Raw genomic sequence first — 18,032 nt, forward strand, 5'->3', positions numbered from 1 at the left:
TAAATTCAGAAAACTCTGAACACTTTAAATGCTTTTGTTAATCTAGATTTCAGATGTTTCTGGTCTATGAGGGTGTGTGTAAATTTGAGTCCATTCAGGGCACTTTTTTTGGTTTTAAGTGCTTTGATTAATCTCTAGGAGCAGTTAAGGTGGAGACTGATGTTCATGAGCTGGGATTGCAGATTTTGTCAAATTTTAATCGCTGGAGCCTGAACATTGTTTGAAATACTCTGTTAATATTGCTGTACGGAAGCCTCAGCCACACCAATACGTTGCTCTGATCATCTGGAGGGATTGAAAAAAAATGCCTCCTTTCTTTATGTCTACTGTGCATGTTACAGCAATACCACTAGAAAAAAAGTGTTTATTTTGATCTTCAAAGGAAATACGAATCCAAATATTACAGAATCAAAAAAGGGGGAGGGTGTGTTCAATGATACATTTAACAAAGTTTGTTAAACTGATTAAATCAATACAATATACACATTAAAGCCGTACTAAACACAACATGCCATTAAAACCACTGATCTAAGTTTAAAATAATGGAAAATTACTTTAAAGGCTTTGCATCATTTGTAATATAAAGTTGCAGAAAATAGAACCCCAGATAAGCAAGAAATAAATTAAAACGTGATACGCAGTAAGTGAACCCCTCTTCAAATTTATGAACTTGAACAGTTTTGAATTCTAAATACATCTTTTCCTAAGACTAGCAGTTGATAGTGATACCTGTGGAAAAACTGTGAAGCTGTTTGCTTTTTAAACAGTTGTATTCCATCAGGCATTTCAGAATACTTGTAGGTCAGATACAAAGATCAGCTGTCATTTCCGATGAGTGCATTGCAGTTTGAGGAAGAATATATTCACCTAAAAATGGGGAGTGTGCAAATATGTATCCCAAGACTGCAATATCCTTAAAAAAATTAAGACACTTTGTAAATACTTTCTGTATATACATCTAGGTATTTAGGTGTTTGACTTGAATCCTAGACTCTCTTACCAAACTCTTGCATTAGATTCCATTTTCACATCAACTTGTTGCAGAGTTGAAAGCGCTTCCCACATAAATTACCCATATCATTATTCTTTTTTCTTTACTCATTCTTAACTTTCCATCTGGGAAAACACTGCAAAGTACAGCAAGAAAGGGACACAGTGTGAAACTTCCATTTTTCATGCCACCTATGCCAAATATTGCTTCAGCCATTCTATGACACATAGGTGAAGGAAGACCAAAGCCGCTTAATAATTTCAACATCTGGGGCCAAAACAGTAAAGGTCTGTAAATACAGCACGCTTTGCAGCATTTACAAAGAGATGAAGCCTCTGTGTTAGTCTGGAAGCATGTGTTACTAGTTCCTTATCCTGCTAATTTTGCCATGTGCACACATAGGTGGAATATGAAGAGGAGGAAGCACAGCAGAAGGTGCATGGTTGTATTTTTTTTGCAGTTAAATCTGGCTGTAGCTGCCTGCCTTGATAGCACCCTGAGCTTTTTTGTAGATTTATTCTAAGGGTCTAAGGGTCTTCTTTATTTATTTGCTGGTACATTTTATGTTATCTTTTTTTTTTTCCTTTTTTTTTTGTGGCTTAATTTCACAGAGCAGTTCCTTGAGAGTAGACGGGGAAAATATTTATGTCAGACATAGCAATTTAATGTTGGAGGTTTGTATATAATTTAAGCAACACTTTTCCTTCTCACGGGCTGCCAGGCTGCACGGGATGGGAGGTCACTTGCAGGCTGTACAGACACAGTGCATGAAGTGCATGGGGGAAAACCAGCTTGGAAATGTTGCATGTCACCATTCTAGTTTCTGAGGTTATATTCAAAACGAACAAAACTACCAAAAATATCCAAACAAACAAAACAAACTTCAGCTTTAAAGTTCAGTGTACATTTTTAGTATTTTTGCTAGGTGTTTTCAAGGTGGCAACTGGGAATAATAGCCCTATTTAGATAAAGCAGACGAGTCCAATTCATAATCCTAAATGAGATTTTTATACATTGCTTCTTAATGTGGGCATCTTCTGGTAAACAGGGTATCTAGTTTTTGCCAGTTTATTCAACCTTTATCACATACATTATGTGAATAAATGGAGTTAGTGAGGCACAAGCAGTGGTAGAAGTATGGAAAAACTAACCGTGGTTCTGATGTTCATTGATTGTGGGAGTTTTGAGAAATGTATGTGAGCATCAGATTTTTAAAGAGAATGTTTAGATATGCTTCTGAAATCTGTATTTTTTTCACTTTTCAAATGGAAGTAATTTCTGCTTCCTAAAGGTTGGTTTTCATTGAAGATGAGCAACAACAAAAGAGCTTTGAACAGTATGTTAATGCGTAGTGCTTTGTCACTGAATTTCCACATAGTTTGTTAGTCTGAATTATTTTATCAAAGACTGTAGTTATAATCATTATCATTTAACTTGTGGTTATTAACATAAGCTAGAAACTGAAGAAATTTTGGAAAATCTTTTGTCTAAATGTCATTCATTTATTCATCCAGATGGGGCTATAAGTAATTCCCTTTGTCACAAAAATTAGGTTTTTAAAAAAATCATTGGGTTTGTTCTGTAATAAGATGTATGGATTGCAATAACCCAACTAATATGTTTTTCTGGCTTTTTGCAGCTTCTGATCGCTATTGAAACTTTGCTTGTGTATAACATACTAAAGCACTTAGTGTGTGTTGCATAATTGTGCTTTAATCAAGTCCAAGAAATGTGCCTTGTGTCAGGTCTTAAAATAATGACATGATTGTTACGAGCTTCAGTTCTGTAATAGAATGCCTTTGGCATAAGGCTTTACTTCAGTCAGTACGTAATTTAGGGGCACATATCTGTTGTCTCGTTTGTTAGTCCTAGATTAAAAGTGAAGCATTGATCCTGTCACAATATGAACCTACAGAGTTGCCAGAGGGGGAGAGGTTCTTAGTGTGCAAGGTGCATGCAAGAATATTTGTAGAGTTAGGGAATAGATGTGCAGCCCCAAATTGTTTTTTGAGCTGAACATGTAAGTGGAAAGAAATCAGAAACTAACGAATTTGTATTGGGTTTGGATTTTTCATGACTTAAGACAAAGTGTCTTTGCATTGTGAGCACTGACTACAAAAATTCCAACCAAAACGTTGAAGTAAAGTTTCAAAATATGCAGTTACAAAGTATGTAAAATCTTTGTACAAAACCCAGCTGCTTTACCTAAATTATTGTATCTTATTACATTCTTTTGTTAAAAAAAAATTAATAATTGTATCTGCATTGATAGTATTCCATTTTAATCTTCAGTCTTTTCATTCTGGACTACAAATGGGTCTGAGGCTTAAATGTGGATTTCAGCACAGAATACCAAAAAAATATTCTTGTGTTAGAGTGTGCGTAACCAACACTGGCTTTTCACAAGACCTGGCATGCTGGAAGGAGGACAGATTATAAAAGCAGAGTGAAATCCACTCTTCCCACCAGAGCCTAGCATTGTATTTAAAGGATAATGAATTTCCAAGAAAGCTAAGCAGACAGATTTTTGCCTGCCTACCAGAACAGTTATGTTCCTGCATAGCTCCTGATCTTGTATCTGCTCCTGTATCTGGTACAAAGTGAAAGACTAGCTTGTAGTTATTTGATCCAAGGTGCTGCAGTTTGGCCTCAATCATCACAAAAAATTCAGTATTCATGCTGTGGTGTCCCCTTTGGCACTTGCCTATGTAGGTGCAGTTTAAAGTGAACACCCCTTTGATATCAGTGTGCACAAAAACTATCCCTACTTCAGTGGTGTGTCTGCTGTCAGGTTCTTAAGTTGGTAGATACCAGGCTTTAAGTCTCTAAATCTCATCCTTCCAGTAAGTTTAAGCCTACTTGACAGATACAATGAGTAGTCCCTCTGAAGCTGAGCAAATGTTAGTTACTTACATGTTTGGCCCTGTAGCATTATCTTCACAGTAGTATTTTCCATGGAGTTTGTAGTATCAAGAAAGAGGCATTTTTATAATGCTTCTTGGGATATACTGTTGTTTCTTACAGCTACCTTCAGTAATGTTTGTTGTGCAATATCCCAAAGTGTTTGCTTCTGGACTTACAAATTTTAGGTGAAAGCCAGTAACTACTGGAAATTATGGTTGATTCAGAGGGTTGGTAGTTTCATGTTCTGTATGAAAATATCCTTCTGTTAAATAACCATGCACAGCATTATTTTTCCTTTGCCCTAAAATATGGAAGAAACAGTGTGCGAGTGGCCCTTCATTACAAAAACAAACCCAAATAAATCTTGGCTCCCTCATAGCCTTAAACTTTTTTATTTCAAGGCACTCCAGAGAAGTGAAGCTCTTCAGACACAAGGCACTTTCCTTGGTTTGGTTTCTTTTTTTCCTTTTCTTTTTTTTTTCCCCCAGTTAAGTTTGCTTTTGTCGTTACGTTTTGTCCTACTTTGTTTTACGTTGCGGGTTGCTAGGACCTGGATAGGACCCAGGACGACTTACTGAAACACCAGGCTAGCATTAGTGAGCTCAAGCGCAATTTCATGGAATCCACACCTGAACCACGCCCAAATGAGTGGGAAAAGCGGCGTATCACACCTCTGTCCCTACAGACACAAGGGGTATGTCACTGCTGACACTTGTGCACATGAGTTTCATACAACCCTGTATGTAATATGGTGAATGCAGTTTGTCCTTTGGATTAACACTTTGTTTAGCTAATGTGATATTTGTATATACTAAGTATACATTAACTTTTTAGCACTTACTTACCATTGGGCCTGACTTTAAATAATGTGTGGAATTTTATTGTTCTACAAGAGCAACTTAATTTGAATCACTAGAAAAAATAATTGAGGCAATGGCAGTATTTTTTTTGTATGTTAAGGACAGCTGAAATTTTACTCTTACTTACACAGATTGATGGAGATAATATTTCAGTAACAGTAGAACTTCTATTTCCCACTCTTTGATTCTTCATACACAGCATGTGCACAAATAAACACACAGCCTGTGTGTTATTTCAGAACGACCTTGTACGATCAGTTAATTTACACTGACTTCTTTGGGATGTATTTAATGTACTTTTTAAAATTTAATCTCCAAAAGTCTGTAAAATGAATTTATCTACTTTTCCTCTATACCTCCTTCCTTCCTGAACCTTTAAACATCAGTTTGAAAAACAGTTTTCTACAGCTATCACCCTGAATACCTGTGGCAAGAAAATTACCCAAATTTCTCTTGCTGTTGTGAAACTTCTAGATTTATGTGGAGTTATTTGTTACTTCTTTCATAAAGTAAAAGAGCAAATCAGATTTCAAAAATAATCAGTTTATCTTCTGTTGTTACCCTTTATTTTCACCACTGTTCTTACCTTTCCCTCCTATATGTAATGTCGTCCTATCCCATTAAATTCTTAGGTATTCTCTTCAGTTCCTAGAGAGGTGAACTTTTACCGCAGTTAAGCTTGCTTGCTGTTACCAAATTATTTTTGTTAATAAGGCATTATTTCAATAAGAGATTTAAGGAATCTGAACTGTGAATATATGCCTACAGATAACAGTCAGTGACTGTATGGATCACTTCTTTAATGAGTATTTTGTTAATTTATGTTACTGCAAGGAAATTACCCCTCAAATTTCTGAATAGTTCCCAAATAGTTCTTCATATAGTGGTATATACATAGGTACAAAAGTTGGTCTAATTTTCAATTGTTTAAGATACATTGATTCATTTATTGTCTATTTTAACAAAAAAAATATTTATAGCCATTTATATAAAAACATAACTTAATTTTTATTATATGGTTGTATGTATTTTCCGTGTTGATTTCTTTGTATTGAAGTTGAAGCCCCTCCAAGTTACTTTATCTCAGTATTTTTGTTTATCTACTATGTTCTGTCAGTTTCAGATGGTTTGGTTTTATGTTTATGTATAGTGTATGTTTGTCTCATTGCTTGTTGATTTACACTGGTTTTATGAAATGAAAACCAAATAGAAAAAAGGAGACCACATTTTCCAAGTGAAAACGCTGCCTGGGAAGGAGATGCAGTGGAGTGCAATGCCATGGATTGCTGGAGCAAAACCAGAGGAAACTGATAAGGTGGCTGCCCTGAAACCTCCTGCCTTTTTGCTGTATCTGCTCTGGGCTAGCTTGGGCACTTTCTTTTTCTTTTCCGCCTGATGGAGACAACTTTTTTTTAAGCTAGTACTGAAAGCGAAGGTTGAGTTGTAAAGCAGGATCTCTGTGTATAAGCACATACACGAAAGCCAGCAACATTTTGCTTAAACACCATGAAGTTCTGAATGGATACTATTGAAAAGAAAACCAATTTTTCACTGGAAAATTACTGTATTTGATGGAGTTAGGATGACAGCAAAACATGTTATTTCCATTCTATATGGAAATAATTGGAGTTACTTGACAGCTTCACACAAGAGCTTTTGTTTTACTTGTACACAATGTAATCATTATTCAAATGAATAATGCTGTAGAAGCAGCTTAATTTCAAAGGCAACCTGGTTGTGAGTATCTCCACACTTCTGTACCTCTCTTTTCATCGGGGAAAAGAGGGGGGGTTCCTCACCATAAGCTGGTTTAACATCTATGCGGTGAAAAACACTAGATAACCAGTAGGGGGCTACTACCAGTGTATAGTGATGATGGGTGGCAATTGTGATGTTGCTTTTTTAAATCACCTTTGGACTATTTTCTGTCAATTAGGAACTGGGACAAAAGTATGTTAATGTGAAGCTGTTCCAGTAACATACATAGATACGAGGCTTGTGAAACAGAGTATTTCCAGCCTGAAATATTTGTGATGGATGTAGAGAAGTTTGTGTTCAAGTGCTTTGTTACTCCTGGTTTATAAACTTGCTGGCATTAGTAGGCAAAAATACATTGTTCAGTCCTATTGCTGGACTGTGTTTCCTGTCTTTTAGGATAGCTAGACAATATACCAGAATAAAACAGGGATACATACCACTGCTAGTGTTCTTTCTCTTTTTCCTTCTTTTGCTCCAGTGAAAATACTTGCAAATAAGTATATTTTTGCATATAAGAAACGTTATTTGGGGTACATCTTGTTAGTGCCACTATACTTCTGTATTGCTGTACTCCCACAAATGCACAACATCTGTGACTTAATTGTAAGAGAACTTGTGACACATTGATATGTATGCCACAAATGTGTGAAATGTTATGTCATGGGTGCCCGCAGTATTTTGCTTTCTTGTAATCCATACTCTCATGCCCACTGCTTGTACACAGTATTTCATGTTAGTGTTTATGACTATGTACCAGAAGGAATTTGCCAGGAATTTAAACAACTTCACAGACTGGTACAGTATTGCAACTACTGTAATTTGATGAAAAGTGACAATTCTATCTATACATTTTAATAATTTTTAGTATATGCCTCCTCAGGGAATGGGAATTACGTTATCAAACAAATTGCATGATTGGGGTTTTCCTTTTAAAAGATTATAAGACCTAAAAATTTGAATGTACTAAAATGCAAAAAGATGGGTGGTATGTGCTTCTCTTAATTATATATGTATTTATATGTGTGGGACAGAAAGAAATGCATGCAGTCTGACCACATACCACTTTGATAATTTCCCCCCATACCACCCCTTTTTTTTCATTGTTTTGAATGGCTAGAAATCATGAGGTACTAGAGTATAGTAGGAGTATCATGAACATTTTTCTTTTGGTGTAATCTGTTAATAAATGAACATTGGACACATTAAACTAGGCAAAGAAAGTGGGGCTGAGGAACACATTGCCCTGATGGATCTTGAATGCAGCAGGAGGGCAGAATTCAGTAAATCGCATTCAAGTTAACTCTTCTTAGCCACCTTTGAAATACACTTTAAGCTTTATTGTAGGGAAAAAAAATACAGGGGTTCTTTTTCTTTTCCTTCTCTGTTCTTCTGCATGCCATACGTGTTATTGGATACGCACAGTAGCATGTTGTAACTTATGTCAGTTCAGACTCTACATTGCTACTCACACGCTGAGTCCACATGGACCACAGTTGTCTGCATGGCACCTTGGCTTTCTTCTGGCATGTGCTTCTACCATGATTCTCTGTAGTACCATTTTCTAAGACAAAAATCTATCTTCTTGAATGTTGTCAAGATGTACGTTATGACCATGTTGGCTATTTTTTATATTACTGGCTTTTAATTTTAACTGGTTTTACTTCTAACTTAATAGAAGACCTTGTGGAAGGAAAACTGGAAGAATTTTAGCCTTTTCAGAGGCTTGTACCCACATGAATTTTAAAAGTTTGCTTCGTTACATGGATTTGTAATACTACAGAAAATAGACCAGACCATGAGCAACATACCCTTTTCATGTGTTTTATTAAACACTTTTTCCAATAGAATGGGGAAGGCTTTTTGAAAACATTCTTTGACAGAAACAAATTTGCTTATGTGATGTAAGCATTTGAAAAAAACAAACCACCCCATATATATAACATATAAAGAAAACCTCGTTTCAGTGTTGTGGGTGTGTATTATTTGGAGTATATATAGCTGAATATCCTAAAGCTCTGAGCCAGCTGGGCATCAGAAGGTTGTTAAAAATGGATTTTTAAAAAAGCAAAATGCCACTAGTAAATATGGAATTACTGGCTAAATGTTCTGTTTGGGAAGTCCACGGAAGTGTTAATGTTTTTAATGTTTATGGTGTGAGTTGCATGGTGGAGAGATGCAGCATTAGAGTACAATTGTGTGCTGTGGTGATAACTGTTCTTGCCCTGTCTGTTCTCCCACTGCCCGGGACTCTGCGCCCTGCAGTGCTCCTTCAGTGTTCTCCCAGCCGAATCCTTTGCTCTGTTACATTTCTCTCTTGCCAAACCTTTCCTTTGTAGGTCGCTGCCGCGCTGTCTGTCACTGTTTAATTCTTTCCTTTCCCTTCTGTGACTCGTCTAGAGCCTAGAAGAGGAGATTACGTCCATTTTGTTTAGTAAGGAGGGCTTTTGCGCTGGCACCAGAGGGCCATTCGCCTCCGCCAGCGTTGGGCCAGCAGAGGGCGCTGCGGGGGAAGAGACTGCCGCCTCGGCCGCGCCGCCGCCCCAGGTGCATCCCCCTGTCCTACTCTCAGACCCAAAGCATTAAAATGCCGGAAAGGGTGCCCGCATCTCACTTGTCTATCAAGACACTGGGCTGGTGTTAGAGGGGAGAGAGACCCGGCTAGAGATCTTAATTCTGTATCTGCAGCACTCAGGAAGTACCACTTACTGCTAGGTTAATCATCACCAGGAGTGCTGCCTTACACTTGGTAGGTGCTTTATTAGGATTAAGTCACAGATGGTGTTGATTTTTCATTTGAACTCAACTTTTGCTGCAAACTGTTCACTAAACATATATTGCATCAAAACCACTACCTAATGCATAATTTATCATGGGCTTTCTGGAGTAACCATCACATAGCATTCTATTACAGAGCAAATACTAATATAACTGCTTTAATCTTATCATTTTGGCTCCAAACTGAATCCTAATGAGATCAGCTCAGTAATTAGCTACGGCTGTTCTGATAGCATACAAGCCGAAATAGTTTCCTCCTTGCTATCTATTAGCTTTCATAAAGTAACAGACCAAAGATGAACAGCTAATGAAATTGTAAAGTATTTTTGTATTTTATGTGATGATAAATGGATAGTAGAACACTAAATGTGCTTGGGTTGATGGTTTGGTTGTTTGGTTTTTTTTTTACTTATTATTTATTCTTAATTCCTGTTTTAACTGAGAGAAATAACTGCCTCAGTAGGATCACTGGCCAGTGCATTCATGCTTTTATTTTCAGTCTTTCATAATTAAATTCTTATGCCAGTTAGTAATATCTGTAATTCATACTTTTGAGTGGAATATTTCAACAAAGTAGAAGGAAATGAGCATAGTTTTATGTGAAACTTGCAGTGAATACACATTATTTGTCTAGTATCACATATATACATTCTTAAAAGCTTGCTTGCAGGCACTGTTGAAAAGGGTTATGCATTGATTTTTATCCTCTGATTGCTTTTTGTTTCACAGAGGCATGCTTCCAGAGCAGAAGGGCCGTGTACTGGAGTCAGCGATGCTGATAAGGTTCTACTGATTTTTTTTTTTTTTCCATGGTTAAATTTGGCTCCAATTCTTCCAATCCATCTTCATTCTTTCTTTCCTTCCTTTTTCAGTTAACCATCACAACCATCTTTTGTCTCCTACATGACACGAAACAGCCATCAGCTAATTTTTTTTCCACCATTTTAATTTATTCATATACCCTACTTTTGTTTTTCCTCATCCATGTTTTTTGTGCAGAGTTCACATGAGACTCTTGACATAGTGGAGGAGAAGAAGCAGGCAGAGGTTGGGATAGAAGAAGTAATACTCATAGATGAAACCAACAAAGGGAAAATACAAGTTGCCACTGATGCTGGGGAAACATGTAAGGTGGAGCATCTGTCAAAAAAGGACTCTTCCTCATTGCCATCAGATAGTAGCAGCAGCAGCAGTAGTAGTGAGAGTGAGGATGAAGAGGTGGGAGAATACCAGCCACATCACAGGGCAATTGAGAAAGTCATCAGGGAAGAACAGGAAGAAGAGGAAGACATGAAGAGGAAAGAACATGAAGAAAAAATACAGCACGTGGAGGCCACACCAGAAAGCAGTAAACTACATGTACCAGTTGAGCATTCACAAGTTACAGCTGAAGATTTGGTCCAGGAAAATGCAGTTGCCATAGCTACAGAGGAGAAGATTTTGTCAGAGGAAATTAAGGAAGATATAGGTGAAGAAAAAGAGGAGGAACAGCTCAAACTCAATGGAGATGTGTCTCATGTTGACATTGATGTTGCACCACAAATAATTTGTTGTTCTGAGGTAAATGGTAGAACAGTTTGACAACTAGATTAAGCAGAGATATTTCTTGGGGTGAAAATATACCTGCCTTTCTTCTTCTCCTATTCCTCCAGCTCTTCAGGCATCCAACAAGATTCAGATCATTTGGAAGGGGAAACCATTGAGCAGTGAAATTCTGTCTCCTTCTGTCATGGTTTCTGACTTTTTGCTAAAACTGAGTGAGAACCACCAGTAAGGCAAACCTTCCGAAGACTGATATCTCCCTTTTTATGCCTTCCCCCCCCCCCCCCGCTTATTTTATATGCACAAACATACTGTATTACTTATGTGTTTCCAATGTTTTACGTCTCGTCTTGTCTATTTGTCAGTTGTTTTTGGCACGTCTGTGACATGTAATTGTGATTGGAAAACAGTTGAAATTAGAAAATACCCAACAAAAATTTTTATTACTTTTTCCCCCTCATTACTCAATGCTCTTCTTGCCACCCCCCTCTTCCCCACCCCCCCCTTTTTTTTTCCCTTTTAAAATATGTCACAGATTTATAGACTAAGTACAGTTAGAAACTGCATAGGTGAGAGCACCACATTGTAAAGCGATAAGGCATATATCACAATCTTAGGATGAAGTGTTCTGGTGCAGTAGATACGTAGGGAAGCATGCATGGGTTCCAGTCTCAGAGTCAGTTGTTTTAAGCCAAACAAGGTTGAAGGGTTTGTTACTGAGAAAACTGTATAAAGAAGCAGAAGGGGGGAAAAATGAAGCACGGGGATGCATTTCTTTCTAAAGTTGGCATGAGTTCTTCAACAGCTGGGTGGGTTTTTCCCTGGTTATCGACTTGCTTGTTGTTGTAATGGTGGCAAGTATTGTTTTTCTTTACACTTAATTTCCAGACTACTTACCTTGTTTCTTTTGCAGTCTTTGGCACACAAGGTGTTTTGATAATGATGAGAAAGAATTGGTTTATAAGACTTCGTGAAGTTGCAGGTGTTCATGCTTCCTAAAACCGTAGCTAGTTTGAAGAAAAAAGGGAAAGGGCTGCTGTGTGTGCATATGTGTGTGAGGGAACAAAAGGAGTACTTTTTTTCCCCTGGAATTTCTCCCCTGTGCATCCCAAATCAATGGGAGATGGCAACCCATGCATCTAGATAAATAGCAAAAGGCTTTACTAGATTTTTTAAAAGTTCTTAAATATATTGAAAATCTGTTCCAATAAGTTACAAGTTCACTGGCTTGTAGGCCTCAGGTTAATGCTTTCTTTGTGATACTGCAGAGAACACCACTGGTTAAAATGGCTTTTTAGGATTGTTAGAATTATTATGTTGAATACAGACTGCTTAAAATCCAGTTGTCAGAAGTAGTACATGTTTAAAAGTTAAACTTGGAATTCCTACTCCTTATCTATGGTGAAGGAGTAATGATAGATATTTTTTTCAAATGAAGTCTAGTATGAAACTTACCCATCTGAGCTAGCTAGCAGCTTCTTTATGCAAACTGAGATTTTTAATTTTTTTTTTTTGCTAGTGATACACTTTTGAACATTTTTCCATACCCGTGTTGCAGCTTGGTTTTAGCAGTTGCCTTCTGTGATATGTACTATTGGCTAAAACAGAACATTGCCAAGGTTGCTAGGACATTTGAATTTACTACCATGTTGTGTAGAAGTAACAGGGCTGGTTTATTAGTCTTCATTTCACTTTGCTTACTTACTGCAATCTTTTTCATTCTGAAGACAGTCAAATATTTATCTTACTGTTACGATTTCTTTGAATTTGTGGTTGTGTTTCCTTGGTCCACTTTACAAACCTTCTTCTGTCTTTTGAATTGATTATTTCTTGCACCACAGCCTCCAGTAGTGAAAACAGAGATGGTAACCATTTCAGATGCTACACAGAGAACTGAAATCTCTACTAAAGAAGTTCCAATTGTTCAGACAGAAACTAAAACTATCACATATGAATCTCCACAGGTATGATGGCTGGGTTATTACACTGCTTGCAGGCTGGTTTTTATTCCAGTTACTTACAGATCAGAATAGATAATGTACAAAAAAAGCTTTTCAAAAGCCTGTACTTTTTTTCTAGCAGCTAAAATTGTACTTTGGCTATGATTTAGGTAAGTGAAATGTTTGTAGACGCAGTATTACTTCTGAAGTTCTAAGCGGTTGTTTTGTTGGGTTTGGGGATTGTTTTAATAAAAGGATTTTATTGCTGTCTGTAAATGTATAATTTATGGAAACTTTGTTAAAATACCTTCTTGTTCCTGAAAAGAACCGGTAACTTTGCTCTTAAATTTTCTGCAAGAATGAACGGTATCAACAGCATTATATGACTTGGTAAACTTGGATGGGTTCTATTTAGAGTTCAGTTCTGACTGAACTGAAGAATGTGTTTCATAAGTAAACCAGCTTTTTCTTTTTGTGAAAACAAAAAAATACCTTTTTTTCTTTTTTTTTGTCTTTCCTCCTTTCAGTTTGATGGCAGTGCTGGTGGCAATGCTGGTGTGCTGCTGAGTGCACAGACAATTACATCAGAGTCAATTTCTACTACAACAACCACACACATCACAAAGGTAAAATATAATAACTAAAAAAAAAAAAAACAAACAACCAAACCCTCAAAATAAAGTCTTACATGAAGTAAGCCAAAACAAGCACACTCTGCTAATTTATTGAAGAAAGTTGAATTGAAATGGATTGGAGTCATTCCAGGCATGTGTTGAGTTAATCTTCCTGTACAAAGCTTATTAACAGAAGAGCCCTACTACACAAGCAGCAGTATCTGGGAACAGGGCAGGGATAGGGAGAAAGATGTGATTAGTTTTTTTAGTATTTAATATAGGTCTTATTTCTGTGTTTGACACAGAAATTTTTATGGTTCCAGTCCTGTCATCAGTCACTGGTATCTTACAGAATGTTTGTTAATGTAACTAATTTGCCTGAGGCCCCCAGGGGTGTTCTGCTAATGGCATCAGTTATTAGAATGAACTGAAACAGTGTTTTCTCAGCCTTTGTGTTGATCCTTGTCCTGCTAGGTTTAGAGCATATTTAAAAACAGATCATACCATTAGGTTAAGTTGCAAGCATATTTTGGTGCTGAATTATATGCTCTGCATTCCATGCTTGAAAAGGAAAGAAAAACTCGGTCTTAATAGAACATCACATCTGTTCCAGTCTTGTGTAATGTTTATGCCAGAGTATGTTAGAGCTAACAAAGTGTGATAGTGATGATGATGGTTATTGTAATTATTATGTAAATATTTATCAGATTTTAGGTATGCCCCAACAACAACACAGTTTTGAACTCTTGTCTTTGAATTCTTAACATAGTTTTCCAAGAAAATTACAGAAAGCATTGTTAGGGTAAACCAAAAGGGAAGAGGGAAATGTAAGGTGGGCTTTTTTTGCCCCCCTCAAGACAAGAATTTTCACATCGTCAGACAATGGAACAGTAATTCACGGCTTACTCGATACGTATTCAATTTTAAATATTTTTAAGATTGAAAATTGTATTCACAGAATGACAGTGGAAAGGTGATGTTGGAAAGTTGTCATATAAAATCACATGAAATAAAGTAAGCTCAGAATTCAAAGTGTCTGGGGTTTTATACAGATGAGACAACAGGTCCTTTACAGTCTCTTGCTTCCCTTTTGGGGGAAGCGTACATTTACTTATCAAGCTCAGATGTCAAATAATGCTGCTTTTTGGAAGGAACTATTAAAGAAAATGGTTCTGGTTTAGTCCTCTACTAAAAAATGACTGGGATTGCCATAATGCAGCAGCTCCATATCTTTTCTTACTGACTGCTTATCACCAATTCAATAGACTGAATTTTCTAATCTAATTTTGTATTTTACATCCAAACTGTTCATTATTGATAAAGGGACCTGCCAAAATAGTTTTAATATTCTAATGATGTTCTTAAAGTCATCTTAGACCTTTTCTGATATGGTCAGCGTATCTTAAATACTAGTTCTTTTCTCTAATACGGGCTTATAAAAGAAAAAACAGAATATAATGCTATTTCTGTGAGAATTTTTCTGTAAGCTAAAATTTGATCCTTAGTGTAAGAAACAAAGCACAATATTATTTCCATCAATGTGAAATATGTTGAAAATATCTCACTAAGATCCATGAGTGGCAGACCTGAAAACCAGATCATCTTTGTATTTAATGGCATAGGCTTCTTCAGAGACTGAGAAATGGCCCATTCTTGAAATCAAATGAAAGACTAGTGGAATTTCCTGGTTGCTAGATTTATATGGTGGAAGAAGCTGGAATTCCAGATTGTCTGCATATCTAGATCTGTTCAGACTTGGTCTCCAGTAACAGAAGGAATTCTCTATTGCTTTTTCATTAACAAGTTTAGCAGTAGGTGGAATATGACTTACTGTGCAACTGAAAAAAGAAAGGATATTTTAACACCGATAATACTACTAATTGTAACTCAGTCACAGAAATATATTTGCTTCAGTGCAGTAGGAAATGAGTGCTTTGTGGCAATATGGAATAAATACAGGGATGGTTTCTTCCTTTTTTTTTTTTGTGTGTGTGTGTGTGTTTGTGCCATCTGTAGATGGTAAAAGGTGGGGTGTCAGAAACAAGAATTGAGAAGCGCATTGTCATTACTGGAGATGCAGATATTGACCATGATGAGGTAAGTATGGAAGCTGTTATCACTTAGAGTGTGCTTTATGTAGCCCAGTGAGATTTACACAGTATTTCAGAACCTGAAAATTGGGCAAGGTACAGAAGCTGAATAAGAGGGCATATAAAGACCTTGAGGCTGTTATTGTGGCAAAGTTGTCGAAATGATCATGTTTTGTGAATACGTTGTACCTAAAGTTGCAGTGAATTCGATTCCAACTTCATGAAAGCTACATAAAATCTAACTTCATGAAAGATACACAAATCAACATAATAGGATTTAATTTAACTTCTTGACTGTAATATACTGAGAGCTCTCGGGGAATTTAATTTCACATTTTGATTTGCCTCCAGAAAGTGGCTCTTGACAAGCTGAATCTTTTCTTGAAGCTCATAATTAAATGACAGGGCTGTTCAGCATTGGGCATAGCTCTTGTTTGCCTTGCGCGTGCTCTTCAGATGTCTTGAAAGGTCACACAATATCTTTAATATACCAGACAATTCTCTAAGCCCTTCTTTGTTTTGAGATAAGTGGGTAATGAAGTAAAAAAATAATAAGAAAAGAAGTATAAAGTACAGTCACTGAAGTTGAAAGCAGCTGTGAGTAGCTTTTAACAGATTTAAGAAATATCTATCACTTTTTCTTCAGTAGATACGGAATTCTTTAAATGCACAAATTATGTGCTGAATGTTTATTCTTTGCCTTTTAGTTCTCTACATCATTAAAGCAATTTTCAATAGCAAAATAATATTTTAATTTGAAGTTTCTGAATATGAATGCTTGCATTGTTCTAATTTAACAATTAGAGATTTAAGGCTTTTTCATTGTTTATCGTTTTGGGTGAGATGGTTTAGTGTGATGTGTCTCTGCCCATGGCAGGGGGGTTGGAACTAGATGATCTAAAGGTCCTTTCCAACCCTAACCATTCTATGATTCTATGATTATAAACACTGATTCTTATGTCTCAATACTTGCTTTCTTTTCAGTCTTCATTTGTACTACAGGGATTATACTTGACATAGGTGAACTAATAAAAAACTGTTAGGATGAATACATCAGCAAACATCAGTATTGTTCCAAATGGACACTGTTCTTCTGTACATATTTCCTTAATAGGACTTCAAATTCATTATCATATAATAATTAAGGTGGCTAATTCTGGTGTTTCCAATCTCTTTTCAGAGTTAGGAATTTCTTCTCCCACTTACCACCTGTGGCTCAGGAAATTGTCACTTCTTAAAGTGACAAGATAAACCTTCAAGATAAACCTTTTTGTTACATTATCTTTTTCTTGCTGCTTTTAGTGTATTCAGGTTTTCTCCAAGTTGTGGTCGATGCTAAGGTGAACAGTGAGCTTACTGTTGCTCTGGAATGCCTTCCAGTTTATTCTTTTTTGTCTCGTGTTGTGTTCCAAGAGTAATACAGCTCACTGAAACAGGTTTTAGATCAGGGGAAAGAATAGAAGGTCCCAAGTGCTCTTTTGCCTGTTCTGATTCAGAGGGTGCTCTTATGTGGTTGGCTGTAAAACTTTATATAGCATAGCATAGATCAGTTCAAAGGGACCTACAGCAATCATCTAATCCAACTGCCAGTTCTGTGTATTGGTACATCTCTTAAGATGATAGATAAGCTAGAAAAGTTACAGGATAGTTTATAGTTATTTGTTACTGCCTTGAAATTTTGGTGAATTTTTAGCATAGTAGTTTGGCTTTTTTTGGTTGGGTTTCGTGTTTTGGGGGTTGGTTCGTTTGGGGTTTTTTGTGGCTTTGTTTTTCACTTTTTTTTTGTTGGGTTTTTTGTTTTTCTGTTTGTTTTTTTTTTTACCCCTGGGACCTCTGAAGTTAGGAATTTAGAATTCTGAACAATTACAACTATTATAACCAGAATTTCTTATGTTACTCTCCCACTCTCCCATTCTCTGTCCCCACATGAATGACCTTTTGCTGCTGCTGTTACATATTTCAAATACATTTGCAGGCCCTGGCACAGGCAATCAAAGAAGCCAAAGAACAGCACCCTGACATGTCTGTCACAAGAGTGGTGGTGCACAAAGAAACTGAACTTGCTGAGGAAGATGAAGAATAAAGCAAATACTTCAGGTAAGCTTATTTATGTAACGAGCATATTAAAATGCAGCATCAGTTTTCTGTTGTGTTCTGTGATAAAAGGCCTGAAAAATATAGGGTATCAGATTTCCTTTGCTTTTTGCACTGGTTGATGTTAAGAAACTGCAGTTACAGATTTTTCAGACTTGGTGTTTTTTTAATTGTAGACTTGGATTCAAGGAAAAGGGTTCATTTGAAAGGATTACATGAGAATGGGAGAGATTTAAAAATAAATAAAGTTTAAAAAGCAGTGTTCTAAGTCTTCATTGGGAGACAGTTTTTACTGATGAGTCTATGTATTTAGCTAAAAGAGCAGGGGTGTTACCTGTCATAAACTTCAACCTGCAGCTTCAGGAGACTTCTAGATATCATGAGCGCTATTCATGAAAAGCCACAAATATATGAAAAAAGAGACACTAACTCGATTCCAAGTTTTATGTAAGCTACTATAAAGA

The 18,032-nt window shown here is 36.6% G+C and overlaps 1 protein-coding gene across 17 annotated transcripts in view; it reads left to right on the forward strand.

The window, feature by feature from the left end:
• EPB41L2 (erythrocyte membrane protein band 4.1 like 2) overlaps window positions 1-18,032 on the forward strand; it is a 94,853-nt gene that overhangs the window by 74,758 nt on the left and 2,063 nt on the right. For 3 of the 17 annotated variants that reach the window (XM_057408404.1, XM_057408396.1, XM_057408412.1), the window contains exons 13-22: window positions 1,603-1,665; window positions 4,443-4,589; window positions 5,966-6,070; window positions 8,911-9,057; window positions 10,018-10,071; window positions 10,288-10,848; window positions 12,672-12,794; window positions 13,298-13,396; window positions 15,401-15,481; window positions 17,450-17,571. In XM_057408404.1, coding sequence (XP_057264387.1) covers window positions 1,603-1,665; window positions 4,443-4,589; window positions 5,966-6,070; window positions 8,911-9,057; window positions 10,018-10,071; window positions 10,288-10,848; window positions 12,672-12,794; window positions 13,298-13,396; window positions 15,401-15,481; window positions 17,450-17,557 — 1,488 coding nt within the window. In that variant the 3' untranslated portion in view covers window positions 17,558-17,571. Of the gene's footprint in view, window positions 1-1,393; window positions 1,427-1,602; window positions 1,666-4,442; window positions 4,590-5,965; window positions 6,071-8,910; window positions 9,058-10,017; window positions 10,072-10,287; window positions 10,849-12,671; window positions 12,795-13,297; window positions 13,397-15,400; window positions 15,482-17,449; window positions 17,572-18,032 lie in introns of all 17 variants that reach the window. The other 14 variants (XM_057408420.1, XM_057408505.1, XM_057408442.1 and 11 more) reach the window with 14 other exon arrangements.

Source organism: Pezoporus wallicus, unplaced genomic scaffold (genome assembly GCF_028554395.1).
Source record: "Pezoporus wallicus isolate ANWC-B61680 ecotype Strahan unplaced genomic scaffold, APGP_CSIRO_Pwel_v1 contig_3817, whole genome shotgun sequence".
Classification (NCBI taxonomy): domain Eukaryota; kingdom Metazoa; phylum Chordata; class Aves; order Psittaciformes; family Psittacidae; genus Pezoporus; species Pezoporus wallicus.